Source organism: Anomalospiza imberbis, chromosome 19 (assembly GCF_031753505.1).
Source record: "Anomalospiza imberbis isolate Cuckoo-Finch-1a 21T00152 chromosome 19, ASM3175350v1, whole genome shotgun sequence".
NCBI classification, from domain to species: domain Eukaryota; kingdom Metazoa; phylum Chordata; class Aves; order Passeriformes; family Viduidae; genus Anomalospiza; species Anomalospiza imberbis.
In genome coordinates, this window is record NC_089699.1 from 6,362,782 (window position 1) to 6,388,118 (window position 25,337).

Sequence of the window (25,337 nt, forward strand, 5' to 3'; positions counted from 1 at the left end):
TACAAGGAGCAGCAGAGATATAATTTAAACATGCATCCAGCTAGAAACCATATATACAGAGAAACAGGCCTATACAAACAGAACAGGACCACTTTATTACATTACAATTCTGGTGGAGCTTTTGGAGGAAATCATGGCAGATAAAGAAAATCAGACCGAAGGAGGTGGATGTTGCTTCTGAAAGTAATCTGTTTTGAAATGCCACACAACACCCCCACCTTTCTCCAGCACACATCTCTTACAGTTCCAGCTACACACAGCTCTTCCCACGACTCCTGGACTCCCCTCCTGTACAGAGGTAGATTTCTGTCGATGCTCTGATATTGCACCACGTTAAGTATGGTTCTTATCGCAAGGAACAACTGGCAAAGGCTAATTGATATAATTCATGGGCATAATCTCATTGTGGGCATTCAGGTAGTGCAGTAAATAAATTTGTTTGCACTTGAAAGAAAACCTCCCTCCAAGTGCAATGGTTTGTTATTCAGGTGGAGGTCCAATGGAAAGCTGCAATTTTTAACAGCTTCACATTAAGAGAGCTGTTTCTTGTCAGCAGGGTGACACTTCACTCTTTTTCTCCTTTTCAGCCTCCCTGGTCTAGCCAGTGCCAGGTTTTGCCCTGCCTCCCCTGATACTTCATCCTATTCCACTGTGTCCAGGTTAAATGTGCATTTTAAACACTCACAGGTTTTTGCAGGATTTCTTACTCATACAAGCAGTTGTAATATTGAAGAAATTTGCAAGAAGGTCGATTCAAATTGCTTGAAATGGTTAAAAAAGCCCATCCACACTCAGGCTGCATAAAGAAAGCTGGAACTTTGCTAGCTTCAAACAGCCATTAACTGTGAACAGATCTGATGCTATCAGGAAAATCTGAAGAAGTCTGGCAGGAATCTTAATTTCTTTTGTCCATCACATTCTTGAATAACTCTTTGACAACTGGGGAAGTTGCAGACAAGCTGCACAGCAGTACCACTTCACAATGTCTGTTAAGTCAACCTCTACAGCATATTCATAAAAATAAGTGCATCAAAAATCATGATGCCAACGTATCCTAACTCTGATGAGCTCACAAGCATTGCTCAGTATTTTTTCTCAGAGGCACCCCAGGAAGTTGAAGTTATTTTTTGCAGAAGTCTTTCAACACGGAGATAAATGAAAGAACAATCTAGGCATGTTCCACTCTCAGAGAGAAGCCAAAGCAAGCAGCACCACTACTCCTGGCTGGAAGCTTGGCAGAAAACTTACATGGGACAAAAGTTCTCTTTTTGTACCAACCAACCTATTTGGAACTATTTTAAATGAACCATTTAGCATTAGCTTCCCAGAATCAGTTTCTGTGAAGCATTCTGTGACACTACACCAGTAAGAAATGGTGGCTAGTTTGGAACTGAGTACTTTTTGCTGAATTACGGACACAAGGTTCATAGAAATTCATTACATCTCTCCATATGCTCACTTGTCCTTTAAAAGGGCCTTTTCCTTACCAAGGTAAGTAAATCCCAAGTTACTTCACACCAACTGCATCAATACTGAAATTCCTGTTGACTGTTTTCCTGTGATGATAGGGACTGCAGACCTAGAAGTAAAAATCATCTCTCCCTCCTGGAGGAGCCCATTTTGTGCAGTGAACCCTTCAGGGAGTAACTTGATCAGGAATTACACTCCCTGTCCCTGGCAGAAAGGGCTTATGCACCTTGCAAGATCAGGCTTTAGAATGAAGAAATCCATTGTACGCAGGAAATGACAAACAGTAAAAGTTAAATGACAGTGGCAGGAACCAGGGCTCTTGGACACTTGTCTGGTTTTGCAAAGCAATGGTTCTTCCCAAAACCATCCCCAGCTGGGCAGAGCCTCACTGAGCCACGAGTGCACAGAGGGTTCCAGTGCTGCCCTGCAGCCCCAGCACAGCTCTGCAGTTACCATTTGATGTCCAAGCTGCTCGTGCTTTGATTTACCGCACTGTACGTGGTGTGCAAAGTGTCCTGGACCTTCCTGGAGTCCATGCCCTCCAGCCAGTCCTGGTACATCCTCTGCACGTGCAGGTTGGTTTCTGGCAGCCTGACAGGGATTGCAGTGTACACCTCTTCCATCTGGGCAAGCAGGGCTTTGTCTGGTTTGCCATCCTCAGTCTGGGCCTGGCCCTTTCCATTGAGGCACCCTTAGGAAAAAAATTAATTAAAAAGATGGAAGGTGATGGAGATTTGATATGAAAAGAAAGTCTCTGTTAACTCAGAATTGTTTTTCACACTTCTCTAAAGGAAGTTGGTTTTTTTTAAACTTTCTCCCACGCTGCTACAATTTGTATTTACCTAAAGTGACTCCAATATCAACTTCATCCTAATGGAAATGAGGTTTCCATATCACAAATCTTTCTCTGCATTCTCCACGGTTTTATGATCCTAATTATGTTCCTTGTCTTTTCTTGCCCTTGACAACCACCATTTCAGAGCATCCTCTGAGGTTTGGCAGTGCAGTGCTGGCACTTATTTATAGGTCAGAAGAGAACAAATAACATCGTGACTAATTTTAGAAAACTCAATCATTTTTTGAGCCAACCCTGCACCTGTAATTGGTGTTTTGGACCCTTCAGTAAACAGTGAGATTTTAGATTATTAAGAAGGAATGAAATGAAGTGCCTGCCTGTAAGGCAGCTTTCCTTTGAGATTCAAGATACGTGTGCAGAACAACTGCAGATCCACAATTATTTTTACCTCCTGGGCAGGCAAGGACTTCTACGAAATGGTAGAAAAACTTTCCTTTTTTCAACTTCAGGACCATGTTTTGGATATTTCTGAAGCCATAAGCTGCTGCAAAACGCAGCACTGTCTCCCCATCCTTTTCAAGGGTAACTTCTTGAAAGTCCTTGTTCCTGTCAAGACACAGAGAGAACATTTTAACCCCCTGCATTCCCAGAGGAACAATCCAACTGTGCCAGTTTGTATTCAGATGCTCCAAAGGGAGCACAAATGTAACAGTGAGATCAAGGTGAACTCCTCCACTTTCTAAAGTTAGTTAAGCAGAAGTTGGGGTGGAATCTTTGTGATAGAATTCTACTTAACTTTTAAGTGCAGGTAAGGTTTTAATTGAATGAGTACCAGCAGGAGCTGCTTTACAGTGAGAGACTTGCAGGTTCAGAGCAGGGTTATAGCCTGCAACTGCCTGCCAGCCAAAGACCAGGTCAGCAGTAACTGCTTTCACTGCAGCACCATCCAAAGCAGGGCAAGTTCCGGGCTGCAGGAACCAGTTCCTTGCCAGAGGGTGGCAATGCCCCAAGGCTCTCAGTGTCTAAGGGGCATTTGGACACACCCCTCATAATAATAACAGTGCTTTAACTTTTGGTCAGCCCAAAGTGCTCAGGCACTTGGACCAAGTGACTGCTGTGGGTCCCTTCCAACTGGAAATACCTTCTTCTGTTCTAGCTCATCCATTCTATGTAGCAAGGATACAAAACTCTAACTTACTTTAATGCTTTGTAGGTTATCTCCTTGACATCCACGCCAAAAAGCTCCTTTGCTGCATGTTTAAAAATGTGCTCCAGATAACCATCAGATCTCTTCCCCTCGTGCCTTACTACATCTCCCTCCTTTAAGTCATCAAACCTTAGGGGACAACAAAATGGAAGATCAACTCCAAAAATTTCATTCTTTCACTTCAATAAAGTAGCGTGTTTCTCCTCTTCTATCTCCCCCAAAGTGTTTTGTAGCACTGAGAACACATTACATTTTTATTAATTACATCTTAAAAAATGTAAATTATTCAGGACAGCAGTGAGATGACAAAAAAAATCAATTTAAAAAAAAGATGCAGGGCTTTCCATGCTGAGAAATATCAAGCAACAGTAATTTATAAGAATGCACCTTCATCACAATCTGAAGATTCTGTTAACAACCTTTTACTGCTTAAGAGCCATTTTGGGGAAAAATTCTTTAAATGAAATTGTTTAAATAAATGGTCATTTTTTGCCTGTGAGAATACAAAACTACTTCAGAAGTCACAAGTCTTTGCTGACAGTTCTCCTGCTTTAGGAACTGTTTGTCACAGTCTGTAACCCTGTGCCAATAAAATCACAGCAAATTACTAGAGCTGCAACCAGGTTAGAACAGTATTCACTGAAAATAAGTGCTACACTGTGGTTCAGGAGAGAAAATGGGAGGTCGTATCCCAAGGGCATCTCCTGGAAGTTCCCCTCTCCCCCAGTGAAAAGCAGCTCTGAAGAGCCCACATTGATACAACTGTTTTAATAGCCAGCACTTTATCACAAACTGCTGCTGTGCTGGGGCTTGTTTTAAGAGGATGACTTCAAGTTGTTTAAATTTCTCTGCAAGATCTACTTGTAAGACCCCAGAAGGGCAAATATTTACATCATTAGGTCTCACAGCTGAACCAGTATTATAAGATTAGTCCTTTTAAAAATTAACATTATTTTCCAACATAAATTGAGGGCACTTGGCTTGTTCAGTCTGGAGGAGACCGAGGTCAGACATCACCAGGACCTGCAGCTGCTCCTGAGGGACAGCTCTGACCTCTGCTCCGTGGCAGTGCCAGAACCCATGGAACGGCTGGAGCTGGGCCAGGGGAGGTTTGGGCTGGATTTAGGGAAAGGTTCTTCCCCCAGAGGGTGCTGGCACTGCCCAGGCTCCCCAGGGAATGGGCACGGCCCCGAGGCTGCCAGGGATGCCCAGGTGGGGTTGCTGGGGGGTCTGTGCAGGGACAGGGGCTGCACTGGGTGATCCTTGTGGCTCCTTCCAGCTCAGGGTGTTCTGTGATTCTATAAACTGAGCCAAAGAACCAGCACATTCTGACAACAGCCTGTCCTTTCACTGGACAGGCTGATACAGAACTGCGAGCCGGTCTCTATGTGATTCTGATACAGAATTACATGACTGTCTCTGCAAGTCACGTACAGGACTATTCCTGCAAGAACTTTATTCATTCTCATTCCGTGTGACAATCTCATGTAGAAGCAATCAAAGATCTGCACTACAAACACAGCCCTGAACACGTTCCCACTGACCCACTCAAATTTCTGCCCTCCAGGTCCAAGCAGGATTCTAGCAGGAACTGAAAGGGGTTTTTCAAAACTTCCAGAGCTTTCTGCTTTGTGCAAGACAGCACGTTTATTGCTCCACTAGCAGCCCCTTGGAAAGATACCAAGGAACATCTGTCACAGCTGAACAAAGATCAGGGAGAGCAGCCTCTGTAACTGAGTCTGAGAATTAAACACCACACACACACTGCTCCCTGAGCCAAGCATAAGGCATGGAAACAAAACCTCTCCAATGCTTTGTGTGCTTCTCATCCAAAGCACAGTTCGGTTTGATCTAATCTTGGAAAACTGACTGCTGTCCTCAGTACAAAAAGCAATTAATTACCATTTCCTGAAAGGGTGCTGCTGCTAGCAATCTACATGAACACATTGGGGAGTGGAAATTCACTGCCAGGATGCTGCTGTGAAAGACAGGGGAGCCCAGAGCAGATGGTCAGCCCCAGGACTGTGTGCCAGCAGCTTTGTGGGAGGCAGCTGGACAGGGCAGACCAGGCTCTTGGGTCTCCACAAGGAGCACAGGAGAGCTCTGAACAGGGCCAGCACCCCCAGACAGCCACACTTACTAGCAAGGCTTGAACTTCATACAGTCACAGCTATTATTACTGCAAATAATCAATATTTATCAATAATTAAATAATAAATAATCCTTAACTATCAATCAGGAGCTACACATATCTTCAAGTCATAAATTTTAGAAGAGTTACAGTACAAGGGTCATTACCTCAAGTTATCTGCTTTGTATTTAGACAGTACGTGCAGGTTTATGTTTTATGTTTCATCTTACTTTTATATGTAGCAAGAACATCTAAGAGAATATTTTTGTGGGTTTGGCCACTATATAAGGGTGAAGCTGTGGTATACTCAGGCTTTGATGCAGGTTTTTTTTTAATCTAAAAAGAAAAAACATTCTTCTGAGGAGTTTTATATTTATGTTGCGTGGGAAATGGATTTATAGAAAATTCTCAAAGGTTGACAGAAAAGTCACATAGTGTACATCTGTATGCAAACCTTAAAATAAGAAATACTGACTTAAAAATACCACAGAATAAACCAGACACTGTTAAGAGAGAAATTGAACTAAAAACAAGTTTCAAAAGATGACCTTACAAATAAGACCAGATACTTTAGAGAAATAAAACTATAAAAAATGCATTGTAGTAAGACCCACGAGGAGTAGTTTTAGAGGACTGACTTTCAGACATTTACAACATAGTGTAGTTAAAACTGATAAACAAAGAAACACTTATAGCATATTGTAATTAAGAAATAGTTGGCTTCTGATTCTGAGAGCATGAATTTTAACACTTGTATTGTCTCACCCTTCAAATGAGACTGAAAATAGAATAAAAGGTTTCAAAACATCTTACCCCATCTCTAAGTCAAAAAAGAGCTTTATCCAACAATGCTGAATATGCTCCAACATGTCATGTGTCATTAAAATAAGGAAGCAATCCACAACAAAACTACTTACAAGCTATCTACAGCTACTTCAGTCACATCTTTCATCGACACATTTTTCTGTTCCATTATTTGGACAATTTCACCTGCAGGAAAACACATGACATTTTACTTCCAACACAAAGCACAGCACACACTGTGCCTCTGTTTCACAGACCAACATCCAACACCTGCATGTGCTTTGTGTCACACTCTCCAGCTCTTCCCACAGTCACCCCCCTCCAGTGACTGGGAAGCCTGACAAATCCTGCCTCAAAGAAAAGGCGCCTTCAGCTTGCCCAAACTCTGCTTAGATCCTCAGCTTTTCTGTTAGGCCAAGTTTGGAAATATCCAAACTACACTGCAGGATGCTTGGACACGAAGGCTAAAGACAAGATCCTCAGCAAAAGGCAACTGGTGCCATGAATGAGGAATAATTCCCAATAAAATAATGACCGTAGACAGCCAGACAATCATTTAAAATATGGATTTGTGTAACTTTTACCTTCTTTAACAGGCTGTCAAAATACCTGATTTTTTAGATTAATAGCAACTTAGAAGGAAAGGACATGTCACTCTGCCTTCCCTGTGCACTACCAGGAGCACAAAAATATGTACTAATTTTAATTAAAAATTGTAAAAACTTCTATTTTTTTGGCAGAAAATGTACTTTGTGCCATAGTACATTTGGCAGAAAAAAGTCAACCTTATGACTAAAGCAGACTTGAAAAAAGCTAACTCTGGCATAAAGGCTATTCTAAAAATGGTGATTCACTTATATATTCATAGATGATAAGTTTAAAAAAGTTCACCTGATGTCAGGACACAATCAACTTCTGCTGAATTATACAAGGCAGTGTAGAAATCTTCCCTCAATGCTTCCAGCTTTTTGTCATAACAAGGTGCCACGACGACATGGAAGATTTTATCAGGAGACAAGTTCTGTGGAATACAGAAGGGAGCACATGTGAAGCCCATGAAGAGCAAAAGGCAGCTTGAAGGGTGACAGGGACAAAAATAGTGACATAAACCTCAGGAATAAATCCCTACCCACTAAATTTAAAGAATGTTCACACTGATAATGATTTGCCAGAAGTCAGAAAGCATCAGCAAATTTCCCAAGTCAGTTTCTGGCTGGACCAAATTCCCTCAGACCACGTTTTCTGCAAATGATTGCCTTAGAAAGTGAATTGAAGGCAGCAGCTCGGAGTTCTGGTTTCTGGCTCCAGGGATACAATGCCTTTATTGAGCTCATGTAACAGGGCAATTTGCACATTATTCTCCTCCACTCCTGTTTTGGCTGTGCTGTAGAACTACACAGGCAGCATTTCATAAGAAAAAAAAAAAAAAAAAAAAAAAAAAGAAAAAAAAAGAAAAAAAAAAAAAAAAAAAAAAAAAAAAAAAAAAAAAAAAGAAAAAAAAAAAGAAAAAAAAAAAAAGAAAAAAAGAAAAAAAAAAGAAAAAAAAAAAAAGAAAAAAAAAAAAGAAAAAAAAAAAAAAAAAAAAAAAAAAAAAAAAAAAAAAAAAAAAAAAAAGAAAAAAAAGAAAAAAAAAGAAAAAAAAAAAGAAAAAAAAAAAAAAAAAAAGAAAAAAAAAAAAAGAAAAAAAAAAAAAAAAAGAAAGAAAAGAAAAAAAAAAAAAAGAAAAAAAGAAAAAAAAGAAAAAAGAAAAAAAGAAAAGACAAAGACAGACAAGAAAAGACAAGAAAAGACAAGAAAAGACAAAGACAGACAAGAAAAGACAAAGACAGACAAGAAAAGACAAGAAAAGACAAAGACAGACAAGAAAAGACAAGAAAAGACAAGAAAAGACAAGAAAAGACAAGAAAAGACAAGAAAAGACAAGAAAAGACAAGAAAAGACAGACAAGAAAAGACAAGAAAAGACAAGAAAAGACAAGAAAAGACAAGAAAAGACAAGAAAAGACAAGAAAAGACAAGAAAAGACAAGAAAAGACAAGAAAAGACAAGAAAAGACAAGAAAAGACAAGAAAAGACAAGAAAAGACAAGAAAAGACAAGAAAAGACAAGAAAAGACAAGAAAAGACAAGAAAAGACAAGAAAAGACAAGAAAAGACAAGAAAAGACAAGAAAAGACAAGAAAAGACAAGAAAAGACAAGAAAAGACAAGAAAAGACAAGAAAAGACAAGAAAAGACAAGAAAAGACAAGAAAAGACAAGAAAAGACAAGAAAAGACAAGAAAAGACAAGAAAAGACAAGAAAAGACAAGAAAAGACAAGAAAAGACAAGAAAAGACAAGAAAAGACAAGAAAAGACAAGAAAAGACAAGAAAAGACAAGAAAAGACAAGAAAAGACAAGAAAAGACAAGAAAAGACAAGAAAAGACAAGAAAAGACAAGAAAAGACAAGAAAAAGACAAGAAAAGACAAGAAAAGACAAGAAAAGACAAGAAAAGACAAGAAAAGACAAGAAAAGACAAGAAAAGACAAGAAAAGACAAGAAAAGACAAGAAAAGACAAGAAAAGACAAGAAAAGACAAGAAAAGACAAGAAAAGACAAGAAAAGACAAGAAAAGACAAGAAAAGACAAGAAAAGACAAGAAAAGACAAGAAAAGACAAGAAAAGACAAGAAAAGACAGACAAGAAAAGACAAGAAAAGACAAGAAAAGACAAGAAAAGACAAGAAAAGACAAGAAAAAGAAGAAAAGAAGAAAAGAAGAAAAGAAGAAAAAAAAAGCAAAAAAGCAAAAAAAAGCAAAAAAAAAAAAGCAAAAAAAAAAAGCAAAAAAAAAAAAAAAGCAAAAAAAGAAAAGAAAAAAAAAAGCCTTTAACTGCTCCGGATTTCACTTTCCCCATAAATATCTAAGCCCACGTTGCACTGGGGGTGCAAGGACTGCTGCCAGCTCACACTGCACTGTATGAAATGAGCTTCTTTCTACATTCTTCTCATCATGGGCACTTTCCAGCACAGAGCACCATTTCTTCTTCAAGTAAAGGACAAATGTAATACTCTAAGGTCAGTATCTCCGGATTAAAGCCCATTTCATAGAACACAATGTAAAAACAAATCAGAATTACCTGCTGCTTGGCAAAGTAGCCCTTCACTAGGGAGCCCATGATCTGCTGCGGAGACTTTGCAGTGCAAATGTGGGAGGTCACCAGGTTGGTGAGCACCCTTTCGGCATATCGGATCCAGCCTGGAACCACACGAGAGTTACAGGTACAGGGAATGACCCACGAGAACAGCACGTGGCAGCAGTCACACAACACATCCTGAAAGTGAGGGCACCCTCCCAGCAGGGAGAGCATTTCTGTGTAGGCTGGAAGCCCCACCGTGGGAGCCACAGGAAACCTCAGGGCTCTGTTAATAATGCTTTAGTCAATAATTCACTGTGCCATCAATTCTAGACCAAGGTCCACTGTGAACTTCCTGGCCCGTTACCCCTTCCTCACGCACAGAGTTAACAAAGCAGAAAGAACAAGACCCCAGCTAACAGAAATTTGACATTACCTGTTACCCCTTCCTCACGCACAGAGTTAACAAAGCAGAAAGAACAAGACCCCAGCTAACAGAAATTTGACATTACCTGTTACCCCTTCCTCATGCACAGTTAACAAAGCAGAAAGAACAAGACCCCAGCTAACAGAAATTTGACATTACCTGTTACCCCTTCCTCACGCACAGAGTTAACAAAGCAGAAAGAACAAGACCCCAGCTAACAGAAATTTGACATTACCTGTTACCCCTTCCTCACGCACAGAGTTAACAAAGCAGAAAGAACAAGACCCCAGCTAACAGAAATTTGACCTTCTAGGCCTCAGCCCTTGGAACACCACACACTGCAACAAATGCACTGTTTGGCTGCTTAACTGTACCCTGGTGTTTCCTGAGATTTAATAGCCCTGCACACAGCCTGCCTCCCCTAGAACACAGGAGTCACATGAAAGCATTATTACAAGAGGCATGTGGATTAAGCCTAGGCAAAAATGGCTTCTTTTACTATTGTTAGAGTAGCCACACCTTCAGAAACACTCCCACACTCCCAGGAACCACCTGAAATCTCTCTGTCCCTGGTTTCTCAGGAATCCCCTCTCTCACCAGATCCATCCAGCATTCCAGCTGGGGCAAGCTGTGGATACCCACAGCACCCCAACATCCAGAGCTGCTGTATTATTCCCCCAGTAAATGAACAAATCCAGGCATTTAGGGTGTGCAATTCTTTCCTGGGCTCTGTAGCTCTTACTGAAAAGCCCAGAATCCTTCACAGCAAAGGTTTGGAGCTTTTTTCATCTACATGACACCTACATTGTGCAGCAGAGTTAGGCCCAGCTTTCAAGGCAGGTGTGTTGCTTTTGGTGCTAAGAAATGGTGAAAAAAAAAAAATCACATTTTGTCTTCATGCAAATTAGTGATTACATAAAAGAGAGAAACTGCTGTGCAGTACACACTGCCCAGGAAGGGGAAAACCTGGAGGTTAACTTTTAAGCTTGAAATTACCGCTTAGGTAAAAACACCTGGTACTGTTTACGTCAGAACAATACCACAAATGCCAACAGCAGCACAAAACTGGGATGCAAGCGTGTTCAGATGATGTCTCTGCAGCAGAGAAAAAGTTTTCCCAGTGCAATACAATTTTACTGATGAAAATGAGAAGGTGCTAAGTATTAGGGAAACCCAAGGATCCTCCAACTGTTTAAACATTCCCAATTCTTGTTATGCACAGACTTCAAGCTGGTTTCCATAAACAACCTCAAAGGCACACACCACCTTCAACAAGCCTTCATTTCTGAATGAACAATTCATTCATATTCTGTGGGAATAGCTGAGGACCATGGATTTATCTAGCAGGACTGTACTGAATTGCAAGACTGAACTGGAAGTTTGCCTAATGTCCACCTTCAACTGGGACTTTAGGGACTTTAAGTCTAAGACATTACCTACAACAAAGCAGTGAATTTACTGGTGCTTGGTAAAAAGCTGTATTAGCATATTCTGCATGATAGGTACATCCTGTTGCTTAAATGGCTTTAGTCTCAAGTGCTGTCCAAATACAACAAAACCTGCTTCAAACAGAACAAGGACAGTTTTAAAAATACTTGTACTCACCATTAATCACCCCAGCACTCCTGCTATGAGGCTGGTTCTTCCAATTGGAATAAAAACCAATTGGTTTTTGATATTGTAGCCATGACCTATAAGGGAATTTCACTAAATCCCAAGAGATTTCTGACAGATATTGTCTGAAGCAATTCCTTAAATTGTTTCTGTCCTTGCAGTGGATGGAACAAGTGTCTCCTAGCTGCAGCTCCCAAAGATCATTGAGCTCATTAGTCGCTGGTTAATTGTACAGGCAGCCTGGGTGAGTGAGCATTCATCTGCACTCCACACACACACTGCTGTTTGTGCCCCCTCAGCACAGGGCTGGACTGCAGAGCCACAGTTAGGAAAACCTCAGATACCCCATTCTTATGTCAGGGAACACCAGCACTCACCCAGACCTACACCCTTCATAAATTCATTTGGATTCTTGGCCGTTTGCTGGCTTGTGGTGTCAGCAAAGAGCAAGAAAGCATTACAAATGGCCGTATAAATTCCTGCAGTTGTAGCTCAGAACATGTCATTTTTGGTGGTTCTTGTGAGATCATGAAGATGCATGTATGCGTCTGTAGGAAGTGCAAAAACACTAAGCACGCTTTTGTAAAACCCCATTCCTGGAAAAGGAAATTGGTGGACTGGGACAAAAGCATTAGAATCCTCAGCACTTATGATCTTCCTGCTGCAAGTCTGCCCCACTGGCTTTTCTGGGAGGACACAGAGGTTGGCAGTGCCTTAAAAACATCAGATTTTCCAGAGCAAGTGCTTCATGTTGCTCACCAGCTTAGTACATTGATTCTTTTGAGATATTACATATACTCTCAGTAGTAACACTACTGTTCTTTCAACAGGAAAACCCAAAAAATGAGCTCACTTTCTCCCCAGAGGGCAGCAGGAGGTGAACAATTAAGACAGGGGCAAGAGAAGAGCTTTTCTCAGGTTCTGGACTATGCAGGCTCTGCTCTTTGCTCACGGTAGGTGTCACACCCCAGCCTGCTGCAGAGGGTGATAGGTTTCTGCACAGCCACACACCAAGATAAAAAAAGAGTAAAGCATTTTTACTTGAGTTCACATTGACCTTGCATCTACAGAGCTATGTAAAAACCATTTTGTGCTAAACACCCTATAAACAACATCTCTGGGACAAATTTCTGTAATCTGGGGGTAGAAAGAGGAAGGAGAAAAATGAACAGAAAATGCACACAGACAAACAAGGGCAGGAAACACAGTGAACAAGCTCACTTGTAAGATGACTAATCAGGATTTTTGCTTTCTCTAATTGCTGACAAAGAAACATACCATGTTTTCAAAATGGATTTACAGTGATATTCTGGGTTAGTTTCCCAGAAATGGAAAGCACCCATGCTTCTGTTACCATCTCTATCACAATAGAGAGCTGACACCAAAACCAGCACTGAAACCAAAAATCTTGCGCAGACCACAAAAGGACAAGGAAAGTGCTCCATTAACTATTTTAAAGTATTTCCACTGAGAGCAGCAGATAATCTGAGCTCTGTTTCCAGATGAAGCAAATTAAAATTATCTCTGAAATTCTAAAAGAAATCCTCAGGTTTTGAATTTTACCTAAAGCACATACAAGACAACAAAACTAAGTAACGGGGGTGTTTCAGCTGCACAGGTTTCACATGAAAAAAAGCAATATATGATACGTCTGCTCCTGAAGATAAGAGGTTACACTAAGATAACAGTAACAGAAAAAAAGAGACGTTTTTAATACATATATGTAGTAGTTAAAGCATAACCCAGATATTTCCACTAAAAAACACACAGCAAAAACAAAAATAACAAGTGTAATTCAAACAGCAGTATTTAAACTTCAAATCACTGACAACAGCAGATTCTGGGGATCACTGACTGCAACTCATCATCACTGTAAAATTTCTTTAATAAATGCAATCCACTTGAGTTATTTCAAAGCTAGCAAGAAGCATTTTGGTATTTTAATCAGCCTTTTGAAAAGCAACACTATGAACTTTAGGGTGGAGTTGCTGAGGGTGTTAGGCAAAGGAGTTACTTCTACCTCTTTTTTGCTACTTTTTTAGGAATGTGACTTTTTACTTGAATTGAAATGGTGCTGTGCTAACAAAGGAAAAAGTAAGCGGTGACTGCATGTTCTGCATCTTTTCAGCTGGTACCAGTGCAGGTTCTGCTCATAAGAGAACACGTTCTCAGCAGTGAGACATTCAGTGAGTCAAGTCTGTGACATTTCAGGTGAGAATTACTTTCCAGGTGTCAGACACATCCATCTCACAGTCATCACAAGCAACGTCACTTGCTACTTTCCCTTAGGCCTAAGTGGCAAGTTCTAAACTTTGCTTAAGGTAAGAGAGGTTGTGGTTTAATTCTATCAAAATTCCTTTAAGATTCTTTTCAATGAGGAAACTCCCTGTTAAACTCTGAGGTCTGAACACACAAGAAGCACCCACCAAACTCCTCCATTCCAGTTCTGAGTCTCAGTTCCAAGCACTGACGTGCACTCAGGATGACCAGTGATACTGGGAACAAATACTGTGTGCTTGGTGTCCCTCAAAAGCAAATTAAAAATGTTCTAAGTTTTGTAAGGCTCCCAAAGGAAGCCACCCTTGCCTCAGCTCCTTGGTGGTTCCAGTGAGACCAGTTTGAAGGGCAGGAAGGATGGATAAATCAGTTCTCACCAGGGCAAGCAGAGGCAAACATTGGTAAGGCATGTTCCTCCTGGTTCCTCCGTTGGTACCGCTGCACAAATTCCCTCTGGCTCTCCAGGATGCTGAAATCTGCAGCTATAGTGGTGTCAAATACATAATGCACCCCTAGGGAAGCAAGCAGAAACATCACTAGAATGTTTTCAACCTCACAAACCCCTTTTCAAAGTTCCAGGCCTATGAAAAATCTTGAAGGATCAGCAGGTATATTCCTTCCCCTGTGCACATTTTCCCAAACAGCAGAGTCATAAATAAAAGCCATACACTGGAAAAACATCTTGTACATCCTGAGTTTAAAAGGACCACCAAGAGGCTAATGCTGCAAGCAGCGCTGCAGACATTCTCTGCTTTTTTCTGAGCATCTATCACTTTTAGCTCAGTCGAGCAGGATGTCACGACTCCTGGCTGACATGCAGTGACTCTTGCAAAGCAATGCTCTTTTCAAGACATGCTGAAGTGACAGAAAATCATATCCAGCTAAGAGGCATATCTGCCATTGCTCAGGTTGTTTGCAGAGGTACAGGAGCATATCACCAACACAGCAGAGACCTTCTGGCTGCTCATTTGGCAACACACTCCCCATAAGCCTACGTAACAGCGAGCACATCCCCACAGAAGTGAGGGTAGATAATGAATGTATTCTAGGAAAACTGGGGGCCACCAGAACTCAGGAATGCTTTGAGATGAATATACACTGGGTACAGAGATCATCAGAAAAAACATGAAAAAATAATATATAGAGATACATATGGGAGGAAACAGTTTGGAGGTTTATTACTGTTCTTTTTCTTTCTTCAAGTAAATTTAAAAAAATCCCAAACTTACAAGGAAAGTGGCTATTGCTTTTTAAATAAAAACTTTGTATATAATGAGCAAAGTAAATACAGCTTTAACATAAAACAGGCTGATACAACAGTTCTTTTAATTTCAAATTACAGAAAAAAAAAACCAGAAGAATCTTCTAGAGATACAATGTGTCAAAAGGACTGAAAGGAACTCAGAATAAGAATTACCTTCTCCCTCAAGTTAGAAAATAACGGGAAGCTTGTCAGTAAGCCCTCCCTGATTTCTCAGTAGCCAAGGTTTTGGAGGCAGCTCTGCAATGTCCTTCTGTTCCGTGACCTTTCCTGTGAGCAGGGAATGTCCCCAGCCTGTTTCTCACACTGCTGTATGTGGCACTGGTGCCTGGCTGCAACTTCACAGAGCGTGGAGTTCAAACCCTGAACGAGCTTGTGCAAGGGCACCTTAGGGCTGCCTAACAAAACATCATGGAATGGAATCCCACCATTGGTTTTGCTTGAGAGGAACCTTAAAGCCCATCCAGTGCCACCCCTGCCATGGGCAGAGCCACCTCCCCCTGTCCCAGGTGCTCCCAGCCCTGTCCAGCCTGGCCCTGGGCACTGCCAGGGATCCAGGGGCAGCCACAGCTGCTCTGGGAACCTGTGCCAGGGCTGCCCACCCTCATGTCTTGCTATTATCTAATCTAACTCTGCCCTCTTTCACTGCATGCCCTTGTGAAAAACCCCCTCCAGCTCTCCTACAGCCCCTTCAGGTACTGGAAGGCTGCTGAGAAAGCAAAACCAACCAAAATGATCCCTCCCTCCCTCCCTATGGTGGCTTCACCACCATAACAAATGCAAACTTACCAAGACTTTTGAGGAAACCACAGAGTCTCTTGGCTGCTTCATTCACAGAGAGATTGAATTTAGCAGCAAAATAAGGCAATGACTGAGGGCATAGAGACACTGCCAATATTTTGTGTTTTGAGGTATCACATTTCTGGTAAGTGAAACAAAGAAAAAAAATGTCATTACAACAGGGTAAGGCTCCTTGCTTTCCCTTCCTTTCCCTTCCTTTCCATTCCTGGAGTTATTCCTTAGAGTCTCATGCTTCAGTGGGCCACATCATTAAAAACCCTGTGAAACAACTCTCAGGCTGCAGCAGAACAGGATGCTCTCTGATCCTCACAGTGTTCATCTCCAATCATCTGTAGATGTTTCTTTTATAGAACTCAGGGGAAATCCACCCCTCCTAGGACAATTCTGTGGTTGGTTTCCATGTGGTGTAAGTGAAGTTAAGGGACATTCAGCACCTCTGATGTTCTAGTAGGATGAAATAGTCTAGCAAATATGAAAAGAGCTGTATATTTAAACATTTATAAAGAATTTTTACAGAAACAGGGACATTTATGCTATAAATACAACCCAGCAAATTACACATATGATTTTTTGTTAAGGCTCCTGTGTCTTTATCACTGCAGTTGCTGAGGGAAAGTGGCAAGATGGGACTCTCAACAAATCAGCATTTGTAGGCACTGAGGAATCCTGTGAAAGTACCCAGCGTATGGTGTGGAACTGTGCAGCTCTAAAGACTGTGGCATTTAGCTGAAGATTAATCCTGTGTTTTAGCTGGGACATTTTCCACAGCAGTGCGACCCTTGGAAGACAAAGCAGGACTGTGCTGCAGACAAGTGTCACCCTGCAAAGGTCAGAGCTCACAATCTCTACTGATGCCCATGCTGGACAACGACCCTTCCAGGAGAGCTCCTGACTCAGAGCTCCTGACTGCCCTTTGCTTGTGTTTGGACCCCTGGAGCTGTGATGAAGGTACCTGGCTGCCTTGCTGTTGTAGGTCTCAGGCCCTTTTAACAGGACCCATGTGACATAAAAGATTATTTCCCCCTCCCTTTTCTTCTAATTTTCTCATGTAAGACAACATCATTCTGTATGGACAGTTCAACTCCTTCTAAGAAAATGTAAGTACTGTGTAATTAATCCATATTTATGACACACATGTACAGATTTTGTACACACATGTACAAGAAGTAGTTTCAATTCTAGTAGCTTTTGCACAGAGGTCTGGGGCAGAACTAAAGTAATTACTATCAGGTTCTAAAGATCTGAGCACTACACACAGCAACTAACTTATAGAAAAAACAGAACTCAGCAGAAAATGAAACAGCAATAGAACACTTACAAGGTTTGCTAAGAATATGGACAAAACATAGTCCGCTTGAATGTATATTAAAAAGAATGCTAATTTCAAAAACACATCTTTATAGGTTTGTATAATGTGGGTATATTGGCACCAAAACCACCCAGAACAGTCCTAGCAGTGAAGGTATGAGTATCTATGAACACTGAACTGCAGAATAATTTGTTTGTGCAGTAATGAAATCAACACATTGCCAATAAATTTTCCTTCTGCAGCTGCAGTAACTTTCCTCTGGTGTTCATGTTAAGTGCTGTGACCTTGCAACTCCAGTACAAAATTACTTTTAACATTTGTGTTGCCTGACTTCCTCTTTGGAAAAAGCATATCCTGAGAAATCCTCACATTATCTGCCTTGGGAAACCAAGCTGCTTAGTCACTCTGTAACTGCCTCCTCCTCACAGAAAACAGTGGGGTATTGTTTGGGTCACTTTACCTTATTAAGGTTGAGAATACGAAAGAACTCCTTCTGATTCTGTTGGAAAACTCTGGCTCCTTCTTCCACTGTCATGCAACTGTCACAAGCTAGGCAGTCGCTAAGGAGTATTTTAGCATTAGCCAATGTATCAAACTCATTTTTCTGGTGGCAAAAAAAGAAGTAAACAAGTATTGAATAACGATCAAGTGGTTTTCAAGATCTCTGCAATGAGCCAGATGAAAAGCAAACACAGTATTCCTATTTGGTTTAACGCAGGACAATCCATGACACTTGCATAACATCCAGGATTATTTGCAGGTAAACAAAATAATATGTTCCATCCCAATCATAGCTCCGCTCCTCCTATTACTGTGAAACTGCAAAATGTTTAAGTGTAAACAAAAATCTAAATTTAGCCCCTAGTCCATATGCTAGCAACTTAATTTGCACTGTGCTTCAGAGCTGACAGTCCCCATCAACTCACCGAGCAACTGAGAAAACTTTCCCTTGAACTATTAAAGCTCTTTAACCCCATGTCCCTCCAACAGCAAGGTGGCTTAGGCTTTGTAGCACGAGGTAAAACAAAGAGAACACATTCCTACAATTACTCTGAGCATATTCTGTGAGATCAAGAGTTTCACACTATCTGCAGCTCACTTGAGAGGAATGAATACTTGGATATAAAGAATAAGTAGCTATTTTGTCCACTTGTACTATCAAAACTCTCCTTCTTATAAGCTCTGTCTCTGTTCTGAAGACTTGATATAAGTGTTTTGGCAGTCCAAATTTTTAGAACTTAGAATTTCTGTTTTGTGTTTGCATAGTAAGGGCTTTTATTGCACCTTTTTACAAGATTTTTGATTCACATATGAAGGGATGTATACAACAGCTCATAATTGTTTTCAACTGCTTATTGTTTATTGTTATACTTAATAGTTGAAAGTTGTCTCCTTATAACCTCTTTTGGGGTCCACAAAACAAAATAATATAGAGTCTAATACAGGTTTTAAAGGAAACATTACCTCTTCAGAGCCATTATTTGAACTCAGTGCATCAACAGATGTACTTTGCGTATCGTCATTTTTCTGTTTTTTACTGCATTCCTGAAACAAAACATAAAATGCATGGATTGTGCAAAGCCAGTTCACCATTCTGTAAGAACACTTCTGCAGAACTGATCATATCATTAACCACCGTCAGAGTTATTTACAGTGTTTTGGAACACATGCACGTCCCTGTGTTCAAAGTGCAATTGCTACGATGGAAATCATTTCCCCGGAATTCCCCTGCCTCAAAACCCTGCCGGTTTGGGAGTTGCGTGCGGTTTGTTACCGCGAGGGGCTGCCCCGCGCAGGCACAGCGGCAGCCGAGGCCACGGCCACGGCCACACGCCGGCGACGACGCTCTCGGGGCTCCCCCGGGAGCTGTCACGGCCGGGCCGCGGAGCTCGGTGACCTTGGGGCCGGCGGCCAGCGCCGTTCGCTCTGCCGGGGCGGCCGGACGAGGCCGTCCCCGCCGGCGGCATCCCCCCATGCCCGAGGCGGTGCGCCCCGCCAGCCGAGGGGCGGGCGGGACCCGGCCGCCGCACTCACCTTTTTGCTGCAGTTCTCGCACTTCATTTGCGGCGCGGCTGCCGCGCGGTCCTGGCCGCCGGGGCTGCGGGACGGGAGAGAGCGGGGCGGGAGGTGAGAGCCGCACGAGCAGCGCCGGCCCGGTGCCCGCCGGCCCGGTGCCCTCCCGCCCGTCCCCGCCGCCCTTTGTTGCCGCGCCCGCCCCGCCGGGCGGTCCCGGGCCGGGGGCGGCCCCGCCGCGCTCACGTGTCCCGCAATTCCCTCGCCCGGAATTACCCCGCAAACGCCGCCGGCCCCCGGCGCGGCCTCGGAGGAGACGCGGGGCGGACAGCGCTGGCCGAGCCCCGCGGGGAAGGTGCCCCCGCAGCACGGCCCTGGCCCCGCACAGGCAGCGACAGGCAGCGACAGGCAGCGGAGCCCCCGCCGCCCCCGCCGCCGCACCCCCGGCTCCTCAGAGCCCCCCGCGCCGAGGTAACGGGAGAACGGGCGGGCACGAGCCGCAGCTCATCGGCTCCGCAGGGGGAAAAAAAACAAAAACCGACAACCGAAAGCCCCAAGGCAGCCTGTCAGGGGGCAGCGGGGCGCAGCGCCGGTCCCGTACCTGCCGCCGGGGCCGCGCCTGTGGCCGCAGAGCGGGCGGGGCGGCACCGCCTCCTCCGCCGCCTCCCCCGGCCGCGCCCGCCGGGCTCATTGCGGACCTGCGCCGCCGCACGTACGCGGAGGGACGCCCCCATCCCCATCCCCATCCCCATCCCGACCCCGATCCCGACCGGGACCCCGGGCCGCAGTGATCCGCCGCGCCTGCCCTCCGCGCTGGGCTTCGCCGCTTCTCTGGAGCGTCCCTGCATATTTTTTACAAGGCGCTCCTCAGCTATATCGTACAAAGGGCTTTTCCCTCCCCGATTTTTGTTTTTTCCCAATGGCTTTAAAGTGAAATGACACTCTGCGAGTTACTAAATACAGCATCATCACCATTTTATTAAACCAATATGCTGCGATTTCCCATTCCAGTAACAAAACACAAGTACCAGCAATGCTGTTCCCAGGCCGGAATCACAAATCCTCATGAACAGGATTATTAAAAAGACATCAGCCTTCCACGGTCTCAAAGGCCCCAGAGTATTAATCAAGATGTTTATGATTTCTTGTTTTTCTGAACCTCAGGTTGTAGGATTTAGACAGAAAGGTTCAATCAACATTTTGCTCCTTTTTTAACCCTCCGGCCACAGGAACACACACGTACAAGCGAACACCTATGGCTACACAGAGAAGTTTTTTCAAGTGTAAAATGACATTTTATACATTAAACCACAAAACTTCCAAAAAACATGCCATTTCCTGCCTAAACTGCAACTTTTCTATAAGACTGGGTAAATCCCCTCCTGTTACAGTGACCTCTAAGCCACAGATGGGTTTTGAGCACAAGGGCTGGAAACAGGCACTGCCGGAGAGGTTTGTTACCCAAAAACACAACTTTAAATGCTTGTTCCATTTTAAGGACACTAAAGATAATCCCAGAGAAGAATACAGTGCTATTTTTATTTGCAGACTATAGATGAGTTATCACTGAGGTCAGAGAAATCAAGAATACCTTAGCTTAACCACGATGAAAGCAAACAGAAACGTTTTCATACTTACCACTTAAAGGAAAGTAAGCTGATGCTGCTTTACATATACCCTGGAAAAATATCACTAATCCTGGCTTGAGGTAAAAATTGTAATAGCTCTGGTAATACTTTTCTGTGCCTCCGCTCTCTTCATTCAAAATGCTCTCACATGTCATACCAGCCCAAGCTTTTTACAAGCACCACAACCACTCCTGAGCAATTCCTATGTGACCTAAGAATTTGCATTTCCTACAGACTTGCTGGAATGTAGCATTATCTGCCATCTTTCTTGTTCCTGGGGATGAGTATTTTCATACAAAAAAAGCTGTGCCAACCTCCCACCTTATTCCACCAGGATACAACAGCTACAGTTGCATTGACCAATAAGGTGATAGTATAGATGAAAAGATCTAAATTAGAAATGTGTTGAGACTTGCACTTAAAGGCACAGCTAAAATCTTCCTGTTTCACACTCTGATTATACTTACATTTAGTACCCAAAACTGATATAGTGATTCTTCAAAAGACGTGTCAGTTTTAGATATTTCTGTAACCACACAGATCATATTTAAAGTATTTTTTATTTCACAGAATCACAGACTAGTTTGGATTGGAATAGACCTTTGAAGGTCATCTAGTCCAAACCCCCCGTCCACTAGACCAGGTTGTTCCAAGCCCCGTCCAGCCTGGCCTTGAATGTTTCCAGGGATGGGAACCTCTGGTGAACTGTTAGTCATCTGTTACAGGACTGGATTAAACACACTCTTCTGCACATCAAAGGGCAGAAGACTGAATTTACCCCCACATTTTTTTTTGTATTCACAATGAAAAACAGAGAACTGCATAGAAATGGAAGCATTTTGCAGAAATATTGAGGACATCTTAGGTACATACCTTAAGTATCCCTGTCATCCTTTATCTTAGGAATACTTGGACTGAATTAATTTCAATTTAAAAAAGAAAACAAAAAGAGCTACAACTTATACAAGCTGAAAAGTGTTCAAGGAATCTGTTTCAGTGCACAGTATAAGGTTATATTTGTGAAATCATTAGATAATTAGATGTTTCATTTATTTTATTGCCAAGAGCACTCTCTGCTTTCCATTAACTGTGGATGCCATTTTCCCCCAGAACAGTGGATCTTTGACAACCTGAGACAAGAAAGCACCATCCTGCTTTAATCTGGGAATGGAAACACCACCCTTGTAGGGCTGCTTCCCAAAAGCCTCCCTCTCTAAAAGCTTTCCTATGCCAGCAGTAGGTAGTGCTTTAAAGGCATCACTTCTTTTATGGCCACTGTTGATGTCTTTGGCCTCTGTGGCTCCATGTAACATTTATCCCTGCACCTTAAGCATTTACACCCTGAATGAAATGGAGAAATAAGAATTTCCCTGTGAAAACAGTGTGCTGCAAACAACTGCAAATTGTTACAGGCTTTGCATCAGTCCTGCAGGGCAGTGCCAGCTGTAAAAGCCTCCTTGCCACAGTGACAGCACATGCCAATCCCCAGCTGTCAGAATTGGGCAATAACCCTTGGCTACAGCTGGTGAACATGTATTCCATGAAATCTGTGCTCTGCAGGCTGCACACACACTGTTCCCATCGAGGTCAGGGGCAGCACACAGAGCTCCTTCTGTGGGTTGAGCTCATTTCTAACAGAACTTGCAGCCAATTCTGTCCAGCCAAAGCATTTGGTGGCTGCTTCCAAGCAAGCACTCTGGGAATTTATTCTGGCATGTTAGTAACATCACATGCTTATTGCATAGCTGAATTCCTAAGTTTAACACTTAGGGTGGGAAAAAAAATATAAGGAGTTAGAAAAGAATATTTAGGGAAATGGTCTGAAATAGGAAAAAGCACCAAAATTACAGACATGTCAAGCTAATTCAAAATAAAGGTCAGTTCTGTTCTATCTGCATGTTCTTGGGTTTAGGTCAATGACTTAAAAGTTACAAGTGTGTTTACTACACAAATAGAACATAAACACTTCCACAGAATCTATTTTTACATTGTTGAGGAAGAAGTCTACAGTCAATCACATATTGATTTGTTTATTTTGGAAAATAGTTTTTGCTTCTGCAGCAGTGGTTTGGAATCCATGCTGTTCTTTAAGTCCAGGATCAGGCTTTCAAAATGTTCCTTCTTCCTTTTTCTATTGGTAGGCAGAACAGCACTCACCTACTTCAAAGAGCTGGTGTAAAATCCCCAGATTTTAGAAAAAATGTTGTAAGAATTGTTAATGGATAGCAGAAGCTTACAAAGATCCTTGCCATATTTATTTTGATTGTGTATGTATGTGATATTTCCCATGGCTGAAAAAACATCTCTGTAACTTCATAATTAAATGAAGTCATATCAGGTTATCCTAGTGTGACCTTTGAAGAACTGCAGAAGTAGAGAGTTGCTGGTATCTTTGCAGTTAGTAACATAATAATAAAACATATGCTGTGTGGTTTATGCTGAGTGGAGGGGACAGATAATTTCTTGCTTATTTCACTCTGCTCTAGACACAAGAAACCTTTTGTCTTGTATCAATCAAAACGGCTTAACATTTGGTTCCCAGAGAAACCAGTTGCCTATAAAAACTGATTGACAGCTAATTAGACATAAATTTCTTCCCAGAAGACTCAGTCAGCTGCTTGTTTGGGTTGAGCACACGTGATACTTATTACTTCCCATTTTTCATCCAAATCTAGCAGCTGGTACCTTGTGACTCACAAGCAGGCCAATTCATTCTTGCAGTTCCTCACTGCCTTTTCCCATTAACACACTTACACAGAAACTGCACATCAGCTGGTATTTTCCAGCACTCACACTTAAATGTCTGTACCATGGACTCTGGGGTGTTTTTTCCCTATCTTCACTCTGGATTGTTATGAAAATCACTGATTAAAATCTCAGTTCGCCAGACAAGTGTTGAGAACAGCTAAACAAACTTCTATCATGTCATGGCCTCAGCAAACACTCCAGAATATATTCATGTTGAGAAAAAAGCCAAAAATTGAGGATTTCATCCAGGAAGGTCATTCCTGTGCAACTGAAAGAGGACCAAATATCATTTGTAGATGAAGTTACACACTGACTTAGAATAATTTAAGAAGTTAATCAAAACTACAGATGTCTGCAATTGACCCAACCTGCCTGACATAAGCAGTTGCTCTAATGGATTGAACAGGAACAGCTTTCCCATGTGAATGTTTGTCTGAAACATGAAAGATTTTCCAAATGCAGCTTATTTATCCACAACAGGAAAATTACTCCGTATTTCAAGTGAATTAGAAACTTTTCCTCCTCAAATTACAAATTTTCAAACCCAAGCCTTCAGGTGATGTACAATTCAGAATACTCATGACATCAATGTTGGACCTGTAAGATTATCGCTGATATTTCTGCTTTGCAAATATAAGTGATGTCTAGGTTTTAGAAAAAACAAGTTATTTGTTGGTGAAATTGCCTTGTTAAAGTCTAGGGCTTGATAATGCTTTAATGATCTCAGACCTAGCAGAGGTTAACAAAGTCTGAGAAAAAAGGATGCCCGCTGGCAGTGGACACAAAGAATTCAGAATTTAGGGGCCATCTGGCAAGAACTCCCAATATAATGAAGAAACAAATGAATCCAACTCAGCAACTGTGCTGAAATCAGCTCCAACTGGGTAAAAGGTAATTCTGGCAGGTGGAATCTGCAACCACTCACACAAGAAACCCAAGAAGGAAAGACTGCGCATGCAGACTTATTAGCGTGACAAGTGAATCATTAACCAATAGAAGACAGAATACTAAATATTAAGAGAACTATGTAACCTGTAGCCAGTGAACATTAATGTCTTTCTTTGCTAAAATGAGTAAGTAGTTAAAAGCTTTGGTGTGCTCGATCTGTGGAAACCTCCACCTGGCATCCTGCGCAGAATAAACATCTCCTTCCCAAACTGAACTCTGCATCTGTGTCTAGAGAGCTGCTAAAGTCGGTACCACCTCGCTGCAGACGTTCCAAACGCACCTGGACGCGTTTGTGTGTCAGCTGCTCGAGGTGTGTCAGCAGGGCCTGGGCTGAGCGAGCCCCAGAGGCTCCCTCCAACCCCGCCCGTTCTGTCCTGCTGCCACAGCCGAGGCACAGCCCCAGCGCTTCTGCGGCAGTGGTGCCCCAAGTGCTGCCATCGAGGACCGAGAGGTTCCCTGGCCTCCGCAGGAGCTGCCCGAGCCTGGGGACAGCCCCCAGGGGAGCGCTGTTCCAGCGAGGGGCTCCCCTGCCCTCCTCGGCCCCCTCACGCAAGGGGCCATGTCCACCTCACCCACCGCTGCTCGGTCCAACTGGGTCCACTGGGGCTCTCCCACACACCCTACAGCAGTTCACTCCTCTCATCACGCGAGGTTTCTGCTCTTTCCAAGCACCGCTAAAGTAAAACAAGCGAGGAAACACCGACGCTCTTACTGCAGCAGCAGCCGCGGGCTCAGGCGCCATGCTGAGTGCTGGCAGCGCGCCGCCATCTTGGCGCGGCGCTGCCCTCA

General features: G+C 42.7%; 1 protein-coding gene across 3 annotated transcripts; it reads right to left on the reverse strand.

The window, feature by feature from the left end:
* NARF (nuclear prelamin A recognition factor) lies at nt 1–25,305 on the reverse strand. Of its 3 annotated transcripts, none has more exons than XM_068209344.1 (11): nt 25,261–25,305; nt 18,676–18,756; nt 17,672–17,815; nt 15,891–16,023; nt 14,218–14,352; nt 9,526–9,644; nt 7,300–7,429; nt 6,522–6,594; nt 3,465–3,602; nt 2,715–2,872; nt 1–2,161 (listed from the first exon to the last, which is right to left on the reverse strand). In XM_068209344.1, exons 1-11 carry the CDS (start codon nt 25,288–25,290, stop codon nt 1,920–1,922), a joined length of 1,383 nt encoding a protein of 460 aa, XP_068065445.1. In that variant the 5' UTR covers nt 25,291–25,305; the 3' UTR covers nt 1–1,919. The 3 variants fall into 3 exon arrangements, with proteins under 3 accessions (XP_068065445.1, XP_068065444.1, XP_068065446.1); XM_068209343.1 differs by having other exon boundaries at nt 25,168–25,305; XM_068209345.1 differs by lacking the exon at nt 25,261–25,305 and adding an exon at nt 19,246–19,309.
* Between the last annotated feature and the right edge of the window lie 32 nt (nt 25,306–25,337).

Excerpts from the sequence above, each read along its gene's own strand:
- NARF (XM_068209343.1), bottom strand. The coding sequence starts at position 25,290 with ATGGCGCCTGAGCCCGCGGCTGCTGCTGCAGTAAGAGCGTCGGTGTTT. Across the intron at positions 14,353-15,890 it reads TGGTTTCCTCAAAAGTCTTG|GGGTGCATTATGTATTTGAC; the intron begins GTAAGTTTGCAT and ends TTGCTTCCCTAG. Across the intron at positions 2,873-3,464 it reads ATAACCTACAAAGCATTAAA|GAACAAGGACTTTCAAGAAG; the intron begins GTAAGTTAGAGT and ends GTGTCTTGACAG.